The sequence below is a fragment of the Gavialis gangeticus genome, unplaced genomic scaffold, assembly GCF_001723915.1.
Source record: "Gavialis gangeticus isolate Ggan-Ray unplaced genomic scaffold, GavGan_comp1, whole genome shotgun sequence".
Taxonomy (NCBI): Eukaryota; Metazoa; Chordata; order Crocodylia; family Gavialidae; genus Gavialis; species Gavialis gangeticus.
In genome coordinates, this window is record NW_017729033.1 from 63,941,665 (window position 1) to 63,953,676 (window position 12,012).

A 12,012-nucleotide genomic window follows, 5' to 3' on the forward strand; every position below is an offset into this window, starting at 1 on the left:
TTTTTGCCATAAGTAGTTCTTTATATATGTTCCTTTGAATAGACTATAGTGCTCAGCCAATAGCTATGGCTATGAAAGGGTTAACATAGGATTCTGTTCCTTCCGCTTGCTAAACTAAACAAGTGGCATTCATCTTGGTAGCTGCATAGCATGCTACTTCAGATGTGTTCTTTTTCCAGTGAAGAAAACAGTTTTCCACTTAAACCGTGTACCCCAATTTTGGGAAAAAGGCACATGTTATATGCAAGAAAATGGGGTATTATTTTGTAACTCAAGTTTAAGTATCCTATGTCAGATTTTAACTAAAGAAAGGTAAAAGTTGAATGGCTGAGTGAGGACAGAACAGCTCACATGACTGGTAAAGGGACACTGGCCATCTATATTTCTAAGAAGGAAGTATTTCGGGCCTCATAGCCAGAGACTACTATATGATGTGGAGGTTCTGAACACAAACAGTAACACAGGGTTTAATAGCACACTTTGAATATTTTTTTTAAAACAGTAAGGCAGAAAATACTGTATTTTTGTATATTTGAGAGCATAATTCGTTATTCTTAAAGATATTCGGTAATCTGTTACAAATTCCATTGGAGTTGTTTTTATGTATTATTTGCTTGTTATGAAAAACAAGTCATCACATGCATTTTAGCAGTATACATCCTACTTTATGAAGGCTGTACAGATAAGTCACTGCTTTGAAAAGTTTCTGAAAAACATTAACTTGAACTCATGGTTTTCAGGTTTTATCACGCAGCTGCTTTGGCTACCAAATTTTTGTTAAAAAGTTCAGGATGTAGCTATTCTGTCTTCATCATCTCTTTCATGACTATCTTGATGAAGCTTTTCAGTCTGTTTCTTTTATTGTATTTTTGTCAGTGTTAATTCTAGATTTAAATTCGTCTTATACTGTTCTTCCTTTATGATTATCCTATTCTTTATCTCTTCTCCACAGCCTTCCTTCAGTCCTCTGCAACCACACTTTTACTCTCATTCTGCTTCCTTTAAGTCTTGCCTCTGTCTCCTCTCCCTGCTCCACTTCCATTCCTAAACTAAACTCACCTATACAGTCCTATAGCCTCATGTCACAATTCTTCTCATACTGTTCCCAGAGCTCCTAGTCAATTTATGACTGCATCAACTTCCAACAGCATCCAATTAATAAGTGTCTGGGCAGGATTTCCAAATTTGGAGTGTTTCTCCTGTGCAAAAATACTGTTCAAAATCCCAATAAAGTCAACAGACAGTCAGTGAATCAGACCTAAAGGGTATAATGCCAGCTTTACCTTCTCACATCTCACAGTAAAAAGGATTAGATTAGCACAAGATTTCATTTTCCTCTCCAGGTAGAGAATATGGGAACTGTCTCCTGGCCCAGTGCTCCCTGCCTGCCCTAAACTAGCATGCAGGGGGAGCATGGAACTTCCACTGGGTGGCAGCAGGGACCCATTTCAGGGCTCCCAGGGTCTGAGAGCAAATTTTCTCCCTAATCCTCACATACGTAGACAAGCACCTACCCCAAAACCCTTACTTTGCAGTAGTTTACTGCACAGTAGATCCAGGCTGAAGTAAATGCCCTTCCTAATGCTCATTCGATGAAGATGCCTTCTCTGAATCTCAATCCACCAGAAACTTGGCTTGATTAACATGACCCAAGGTTTAGTTGATAATAGCACCTTTTGAAACCAAATTACATTGTTGGCTATAGGATTTGCTATGAATGTTCTTGCACACGCATGCAATGGTCAATATAAACCATTGTACTTTAAGCCCTTGTGATTTATTTCTTACTCAGCCAAGAAGGTCTGTTAAACAGCTTCTTTATATCTATTAACCCATGAATTATCCTCTATTAAATTCAGCTCACAATTTGAAATGCATTAATATATTTGGTAAAATGAATCTTATTTAAGAACCACTACAGTAAATTGTGAAATTTATGTTCTGAAATGCTTTTGAATTAATGAATTTATGTTGTTGTTAGTGTATTATAGAACTACTGTCATATAAGGCCAACATAGAGAAGAACCCACATTTCTAGCTTAGCAAAGTGAAGATACGGGGAGGATAGTTCAAAATTGGATTCTGCTGATTGACTGCAAGAGTTTGTATTATTCAGTAAACACTATAGGCTATAATGCTTCTTTAGACTGCATAATGAAATATGAAGTAACTGTAATGATGAAAGGGAAAATTTAAGTTTCTTGTCTTAGAAAATATTTAAGGGATCAAGTACAGCTAAATGAATGTGAAATTAATGATTTCTGCTTAGTTTGATAACATCCTTCTAATGACAGGACAGTCTAATCTGTCTGCAACTCGGAAACCTGTTTGCCAAAATCTAACTAAAATAGAATTAAATACCTTGCTAGTTTGTATCATTGAGACACCTTTGCAAAGTAAACAAATGTGTTTGTTCGTTTCCACTTTAGGAAAAATAAAGAAATAAAAGGAAAAGCAGACAACCAATACCTGCACAATCTCTGCTTGGTATCTTTCCACATTTCACAACTTTCCATTTTCTGCCTGTTGATTTGTATGCTACTGAGACATCTTAGTGCTGATGCTACTTCAGATAATGACCCTCTGTATTAATCTTGTCCCCCATGGCTAGGAACAAATAGCATTAGAGACAAAGGCTGTGCAGGAACCAGAATGTCGATCTCACTGAAAAGAAATCATTTCCAAACAAGCTGTCTCTCCAAATAAGAACAAAATGTTGGACCTGTGACACGGTCTGTGGGAAGAATGCTTAAAATATCATTTTGATTCTCCTGAAATGGATTTTTTTTGAAAATTTCCAACCTGAGTATCCCTATCTGTCTGGCTGCCTTTATTCTGCTTTATTCTATATAGAGCTAGGGCCCTATGACAGCTGCATTATGCCTCTATCAATCTAAAACATTGCAGAAATCCTACTGGAATATTTTGCACCATTACCTTATAATACTGACATTTTAAATAAGGGACAAACTAATCTTTTAAGTAGGGAAGTATGCACAATATAGGGAAAAATTTCTGGCAACAGCAGAAGTATAGTTCCTTCCTCAGAGTATAATTCAGTAAGCAATTGCCCAGTCTTTATATTCATTTTCTTACAACCAGAACTGCCACAGAATCTACCTAGAGAGAAAGAACAGTTGGCCCCTTTATGACACTCATCATTCCCAGGATGCCAGGTGGGAAACTGGTACATTTCATGTTGTTGCAAGTGCCCTTTCAATCAACTGAAAGAACAGAATGTTTTTCCTCAAGGACTTCCCTTGACTACAAGTTAAATTTTGAAGAAGAGTAAATAATTTTTTCTGCCTGTGACATATTTTTCATTTGATTAGCAAGATCAATCATTATTTCTCATCTGTCAACATTTGCAATGTTGCCTACCAATTTGACTGCCTTTTTGCTTTTCCAGTTATGATGTTACATAATTCAAAAATACATAATTATTTGTAAGTGTCATTTACCACAAATTTCTACAATATGTTATGGGTTGCTTTGTGTGTGCTGTCCTGACTTACAGCTTTGCTTTTGCAGCATTGCTAAGAGTGGAATCTTCATTTGTATGATGTAGTGAATAACTTAAATGGCCTGGAAGCTCAGCTAACTTTAGTTAAAAATCTATTTATATAATAATAATCTGAACAAAATATTACACTGAAAAAATATCCTATCTAGGACAGGGGATATTTTGTTTGGTTTAATATTTTCACTGAAAATTGATTCCTCTGTTGGCTCTTGACCAGTAAGGAAGCATCAGCCATTAGGTTTCATCTTCACAGAGAAGAGGTAAAAATTCAGGCCTAGCCTGTAATCCAAAACTCATTACATTAGGGTTGTTGGTTATAGCCATGTTAGTCTAAGGACCTGGACAGGCAAGGTTATTTGGGTGAATGTGATATCTTTTATTAGATCAGCTGAATAATTGGAAAAAATTGTTCTTTGCAAGCTTTTGGGCACAAACACCCTTCTTTAGGCATATTGAATGTCACAATTCACCAGCAGACTCTTGATATGCCCGAAGAAGGGTGTTTGTGTCTGAACGCTTGTAAAGAACACTTTTTCCAACTATTTAGTTTGTCTAATAAAAGATATCACATCTACCCAAAGAATCTTGTCTGCCTAAAAGTTCATTACAGTCAGTTGCATCCCTTTTGTTGATTGTAATGTGCTTTGGCTCAAACCCATAATGTACATTTAGTATTTTAAAAGCATTTAAAATAGTTTGGTTGAATCCTCACTGAATTGTAAGGGTATCTCTTTACTGCTATTGCAAAACTGACTGCAGTGTAATGCAGATACCCAAGCTAGTTCTAACTTGGGTACTAGTAGCAGTTTAGTTTTAGCATGATAATTTAGCTACCAGTGAGCTCTTTGCTGCTGGAGTTATACAGCTATGGGTATTCAAGCTGGTTTATTTAAAATAAGCTCAGGTATCCTTAAACTACACTACAGTAGTTACTTTAGTGACTACAGTGTATATATATATATATCTTAGGAAATACTGGGCTGCTAATTAAAAAATGCAGCTCCTTGTCCATTAGGTAAATTGCCTCTCTTTCTCTTGCATCCTTATTTACTAGTAGAAGCATATGCATTTCATGAGGAATTGTGTTAGCATGAGCTGTGGTACTGATAGGTAATGTGAGACTGGGATGTCATTAACTATATGATTCTCTGTTTGGAATCAAATGGGAAATGCATGCGTGCACACACACACGTTAGGATTTGTGAAAGGAACTGGTAAGTCCAAGAGCAATCATATCATCACACTCCTACAATCAGGTCACAATTTCAGCTTTGCATGTGTTGAAAATGTACTTCATTTTGCAGGTACAAGGTTTCTTACAATAAGCAAAACTCCTTGCACCAGTGTGCAAAGTACCCAGAAGCCCAGCTTAATTGGTTCCCTGCATGACAATTATGACAACAAAATTATAAATCATACTTCCTCCTTTGCCATTCTTACGTCTGAGAAAAATACTGCTTTGGAACAGATTTTTCAACATGTGCTTATTGGTTAAATAATATTTCAGATAAATGGGGTAATAAAGATGCCTATCCAGCCATGAAATAAATATGACTATTAACGTTTTATTTGCTGGAATGAGAACTGAGAACATTTTATTTTCCAGGTATCAACAGTTCTAGAATTTGGCCGCATCATAATTTATACTACCAGCCTTCGTGTGGTTAGAACCACTTTTGAAAGATGTGAACTGGTAAGGAAGATCTTCCAAAATCACAGAGTGAAGTTTGAAGAGAAAAATATTGCTCTGAACAGTGATTATGGAAAAGAACTAGATGAAAGGTGCAGGAGGGTATGTGAAGTTCCATCACTACCTGTTGTGTTTATTGATGGCCATTATCTTGGGGTAAGTACAGCAGGAATGCTACTCTGCAATTTATAGGTGTAGCTGTTAACCCATAAGAATGAAAAATTGTTATTGTTTGTTGTTTTTATTACCAGAGTACCTAAGGGGAGCAATCAGAAACTGAGGCCCATCATGCTAGGTGCTATCCAGATATTCAGTGAAAGGAAAGTCCCTGTCTTAGGGAACTCACAGGCTAGATTATTACCTTATGCAATACATGGATGAAATAAAGGAGGGAAACTGGTGGGTGAGATGCAGCAACAAGAGTTATTTTCAGTCTCTGAAGAAATAGTTCATATTTACATGTCTAGGCACAAGAATTCAGAGAAATGGGCATTTTCTCATACCAGGAAAGTTAATCCATGTGCCTTGGCAGGAAACAGTCAAAATGAAACTGGCAATTGAAACTTTTGTATTTCAGCATATCTGCACATGAAATTGTTCTATTTGTTTGCTTCTCAATTTCTTCTACAGGTATGCACTCTTACATTTTCTACACTATGGGTGCATCTACACACGACTCTGTGTTGCAGTAGCATCCATGGGTGTCATCTACACATGACTAGTAGCTACTTTGCTGTAGAGGTGCACTCCCCCTTTATAGTGTGCTGCTACAGCAAAATAGCTGCTAAAATAACCATGCACTATGTGTATGGCATGATATGGGCAGTTACTGAGCCATGTTTTCATAATAAAGGAAGTACTAAAGCACAGTGAAGTAACAACATCACTTTAGGGCAATGTGTAGACATGCCTTATGCTTATATACTTAATTCCCTTTGTTGATGCACACGTTTTTGCCTTTTAATTGTAGAGGGTTGCCAGCTGTATGTAAATTTACAGGCAGACCATCAAAAAACAGGCTAAAAGCACCTGTCTGTAAAGTCCATAAAAAATTAAACAGTCTGTAAAAAAAAAAAAAAAAAAAAAAAAAACCCACTGGGAGCTTGATTGAAGATTGCTTGTGAGAAAGAAGCTTGAGGTAAGAATTTAGGTTAGGGACAGATATTCAAAAACCCTGAGCCTATATTGATTCAACCTTTGCAGGTAAGTCTAATCTGGCTAGGATGAACCAGTTTGTATCCAGACAGACATTTTCTCTGGACTGAGGAAATGCAGGTATATGCCTGCAGTGGCTCAGGTCAGAAGTTGAGGGACACTAGAGCAGCCCTTCCTTCCCTTCAACAGTACTGAGCCCCCAGCAGGACGCTCTGATTAGGGAGGTCTGCTGGCACCGTTCCAGGCTTTTCCCTGATGGCTGCTCAAGAGGTGGGAATGCTGCCAGACCCCAGCCTCCTGCCAGCACTCTGAGGCAAGGAGGGGGAGGAGGAGTGGAGTGAATGCATCTGTTGATACTACAGAACTTTTCAATCTCCCTCTCCCTGCCTCTTTATACTGTCTGCAGCAAACTGACAGGCAAGCAAGCCAGCAGAGAGCTGATAACCAGGGATCCTGTTTTTTTCTGACTTATTAAAATCTCCAATTTTGGGTTAGAAAAGGTAACCTCAAATCCACATTGCCCCATGTTTTAAATGAAACAACACTATACATGCACACACATGCGCACACACACACACACACACATACATATGTGTGTGTATACATATGTGTGTATGTATGTGTGTATAGTGATGTTTCATTTTAATCATGGAAAAATGTAGAGTTGGAGTTACTTTTTGTTAACTGAAAATTGGGGATTTTTTTAAATCAGAGAAAACCAGGATCCCTGCTGATAACAGTGTTTATCACCTCATCAACAAAACAATAGCCTCTCTCCATTAGGTCAAACTTTTCTTAAACAGCTTACCAGCTGATCTGTTGATTAGCTCCAAAAAGCTCTAAGTGGTCACTGTTCTGTCTGCCTGTCCCAGTGAAATTGGGGGCACACGCACACGCACACCTCTGGGCATTAGCTACCATACCACATGCCTAGGGTCCATGGGGCTGGGGTCTGTGCTGTAGGAGATGGGAGGGAGGGAGATGGGATTCCTACTTGGGCAGCGAGGAGTGAGAGGGGGAGGGGAGGGCAGGAGGAAACCAGGCAGACCCTGCTGTGCCTACAGTCTCTGCTGGAGCTTCAGTGAGAGAGCAGAGGAAGGGTCAGCTTTGTTGTGGAGCAGAGAGCCCAGCCCAGAGAGCATGCTGGGATGTTGGGGGAATCTGGTTTATTTTAAACCAGCAAGGGGTCTGGTACAGCCATTGCATTAATTAGTTTGACCCAAATCGGTTAAGTCTGATACTACATTCAGCCAGGTTTATCTCAAACTGGTTTCAGCCATTTTCAAACTTGTTTATGTGCACTGAACATCTGTTCTGCTACAGGTTTAAACAAGTTTCTGAACACTTAAACCAGTTTATGTGTAGTGTCTGTCCCTAGCCTTAAGGACAGACAGAGCAAACCAGCACTACTTGGTCTCTGAGCAGGAGAGCAGCACCCTGCATGGAGCATTCTCTCAGGGCTTTCTAGCTCACAAGAGCCTCTGTATCTCCCCCCACCCCAGTTATGTGCTGCTGCTGCATCTGGTTACCTACATATAACACTGCTGGGTTGCAGGTAGGCAGACAGTAGCCCTTCTTTGGGGATCTGTTCTGGGACCAGGGTTTGGGAATCGCAAGGGTAAGACAGAGGGAGACAGCACACCACAGGGTTCATTTGGGGGATATTAGGATGTAGAGGTGAGTAGGCAGCCCCTGGGATGGAGGTAACATGGTGTAAAACCATTGCTGCAGTCAAGCAGGATTGCCAATCTAAGAAAAATTATTTTACTGATAATCTATAAGCTTTTTACTGACAACTAAGCTTTTTTACCATGAATTTGAATGCAGGCTTTGTCCAGGGCCTGGTAGAAGGGTAAAATACACATCAGCAAAGAGTTTGGTTGTAAGTAAAATGTTGCAGATTGCAGTACCAATATTTGTCTTGTGTTAGCAACTCTGATAATCATGTATAAATGTACCTAAGTGAAAAACACCAGTGCTCTTTTTATGTTGAGATATAAAGTACAAATGAAAAACTGTGATTAAAGCTTGAATTCTGGCATGTTGAGGTAAAAAGTTGGGGCTCAGCTAGTCATACAACTTTCTTGCAGAAACAAGAACTATAAAGATAGGTGATTTAGAAAGAAAATATTTCTAAAAGATTTCTGAAAGCTTGTATGTTATGCATGCATTTTAATGATTCAGGAACTAGTAACAGTCACTAGAAGTGAGGTAGGGAGTACACAGGCAAGCTGTATTTCAGCACATTAGGGATATTTTAGGTATGTTGCTAAATGCATTGGTTTTTATTAAAGAGGTGAGCAATGACAATAAAGAAGTAGATAAAGTGGAAGGTCTTGAGTTTGGATCTGAACTACTAATGAAAAAACCCAACAAATTGATATTTGCATTTTTTAGACTGTTTGCATCATACAAGATGGCTTTCTCTGAATGTTCTAACAAGTAAGGGCACCTATATTTGTGTAACAAGGATGCTCTGATGCACTAGAATTACAGCATGTTGGAGCAGACTTGATTAATCAAGTCTTCCAGGTCTGCCCGCCAAAACAGTAAATCTTAAATTCTTAAATTATTTTTTTCAGAATAAGAGCATAGGACTTATGATACTCGTTCAGACCAAGGGTCCATCCAGCCCAGTAGCCTTTCTCTAACAGTGGCATATTTTAGAGCAGTGGTGGGCAACTTTTGGCACAAGTGCCATAAATGGTACAGGATAACTGTTTGTGGCACACAGCATATCAGGGAGGGACAGGCAGCACAGAAGCAGATAGGGCAGGAAGCAGAGGGCAGAGCAGGAGATCAGGAAGGAGCAAAGGGCAGGAAGCTGAAAGCAGAGTAGGAGATCAGGCAGAGAGTGTAGAGAAAGGAGCAGAAATCCAAGCAGCAGAATCAGCAAAGGAAGGGGATTGGAGCTAATTTTGCAACACTGGACAAAGAGTTTGGCCCCAACTATTTTAAAGAAGGAGTGTAAGAAACTAGGTAGAGTGATCTATCCCACATCATATCCTCCTAGACTAGGGAGAATCTTTACACACAAACCAGTTAAAGTGATCAGAAACTTTTAAACCTGTAACAAAACAGATGTTCAGTGCACATAAACCAGTTTGAAAATGGCTGAAACCAGTTTGAGATGAGCCTGGCTGAATGTAGTATCAGACTTAACTGATTAGGGTCAAACCAGTTTATGTGACATCTGTCCCAGACCCATTGCTGGTTTAAGATGAACCAGACTCCCCCAGCATCCTGGCATGCTCTCTGGGCTGGGCAGGGCTCTCTGCTCCACAGCAGAGCTGGCCCCTCCCCTCTGCTCCCACTCGGAAGCTCCAGCAGAGACTGCAGGCACAGCAATGTCTGCCTGGCTCCCTCCTGCCCCCCAACTTCTTACTGCTCAATCAGGAATCCCGGCCCCCAACTCCCAAAGCACAGACCCCAGTCCCCTGACCCATAGGCATGTGGTATGCTAGCTAATGCTGAGAAGTGTCTGTGTGTGTCTCTCTCCAATTTCACTGGGACAGGCAGACAGGATGGTGACTGCTTAGGGCTGTTTGGAATTAATCAACAGGTCATCCAGTAAGCTGTTTAAGAAGAGTTTGAAGTAATGGAGAGAGCCTATCGTTTTGCTGATGAGGTGATAATCACTGTTATTAGTCTCCTGCTGGCTTGCTTGCTGTCAGTTTTCTGCAGACCGTATAAAGAAGCAGGGAGAGGGAGATTGAAATGCTCCATATCATCAATAGATGCATGCACTGCACCCCACCCCCCACCCTTGCTTCAGAATGCTAGCAGGGGGCTGGGGGCTGGCAACACTCCTACCCCTTGAGCAACCAGTGGAGAAAAGTCTATGATGGTGCAGGCGGACCTCCCTAATCAGAGCATCCTGCTGGGGCCTGGCCATGCTCCCCCTCAGCTCAGCACTGTGGAAGGGAAGGCAGGGCTGCTCTAGCACCCCCTTGCTTGTAACCTGAGCTGCTGCAGGCATGTGCCTGAATTTCCTCAGTCCAGAGAGAATATCTGTCCAGTTAAAGACTGGTTCAGCCTATCCAGGTTAGACTAACCTGCAAAGATTGAATCAATTCAGGCTCAGGCTTTTTGAATGTCTGTCCCTAGCCCCAGGCACCATGATTTAAGACAAATTCTACACTGTTGTGTGTAACAGTCCCTGACTATTGATAAATGGTGAATTTCGGTGAATTTCAGAGTTATAACTTTGACTGCTTGTACTGAAAACTGATTTCTAAGAGTTACTTAACCAGTTAGAAGCATCTGAGCTTTGTGATAAATGAAACAGTTCAGATTTCTAATACTGAGTAATTCCAATTAACTGATTGTAAACAGGAAACAGGCTAAGATTTATTCATATAACTTGTTAAATTTAAAAATATATAGTGACCAAATTTAAGGAAATTTCAATCTGCTTCTAGTAAACTGATGAACAGGGAAAAATATTGACATATTGAAGTTAAATGAATAAATTATTTCACACAGCTCAGCTGATCATAAGCCCCTGATTACGGTCTTTTGAGCATGATGGATGAATTTTGTTTTCTTCAGGAAGTCATGAGGTACTAGTCATTAGGGCTGTGCGAAGCAGGGTCTCTTTGATTTGGATTCGGCCCAAATCAGGGGCAGTCATTCAAGTCGTTGATTTGGATCACTGTCCCTGATTTGATTTGGCTGAATCAGAATCTGAAGATTTGATGCTGATTCAGAGAATCAGTGATTTGGACACAGACACAGCTTTAAAAGTTTTTTATACATACCTCGAGGTAGCCAGGATACATAGAGCATCCCATAGGGGTGTGTGTGTGTGTGTGTGTGGGGTGGGGGGTGCTCCATGTGTTCAGTGGTGAAACAAGAAGTAGACCAGAAGTACTTCTGGTCCACTTCTGGGTCTGCTGGGGAGCATGCTGGGGCCCCCCCCACACCACCCTGGCTTGGCAATCAGCCCTCTCCCCCAGACCCAGGAGACACCAGGCACTGAGCTGAGGGGGTGCTGTGTGGGCCCCCAGTGAGCTCCCCAGCAGACCTGGAAGTGCTTCTGGTCCACTTTCAGGTCCATTGCTGAGTATGCTGGGGAGCCCCCTGTGCTTATGTGGGATACTCCATGCGCTTCAGCATTGCAGCGATCACAAGCCCCTACTACCTAGAGGTATGTAGAAAAAACATTTCAAGCTCTTTCTATGTCTGAATCTCCAAATCTTTCCAAATTTCTCTGAATTGATTCTGAGAGTTCCAATTTAATTTGGAGAGATTTGGATTTGGAGATTCAGCCACCAAATCAGGCTGGATCTCTGCTGAATCGAATCAGAGACTGAAGCTTTGCACAGGTCTACTAGTCGTTCCTTAAACAGAGGAACAGTCAAGCATCAGACAGTATGGTCTAACCTATTTAAAGCCATTTCAGTATGAAACAATTTGGAGAAGGATAGAATAAATCAGACTGTACCTGCCAGGCCTCGAACAGTTGCTCCCATGCCGCTCTCACTCGGGTGACTGATGTTACATGCCTTGCAAGCCTGCGCCTCTGCCTGAGCTGGTGACTTCCACCCGAATTTTCGACCCCGTGCTCTCCTGCCATGATGTGTTGGACCTCAGTGTCTGGGGCCGTTTCATAGTTTCATAGATTTAGGGTCGGAAGGGACCT

The 12,012-nt window shown here is 40.7% G+C and overlaps 1 protein-coding gene across 1 annotated transcript in view; it reads left to right on the forward strand.

Annotated features, from left to right (window-relative positions):
• GRXCR1 (glutaredoxin and cysteine rich domain containing 1) overlaps positions 1-12,012 on the forward strand; it is a 100,419-nt gene that overhangs the window by 46,195 nt on the left and 42,212 nt on the right. Inside the window, exon 2 of the mRNA XM_019526636.1 lies at positions 5,140-5,369. Within this exon, the coding sequence (XP_019382181.1) occupies positions 5,140-5,369 (230 nt within the window). The remainder of the gene's footprint in view (positions 1-5,139; positions 5,370-12,012) is intronic.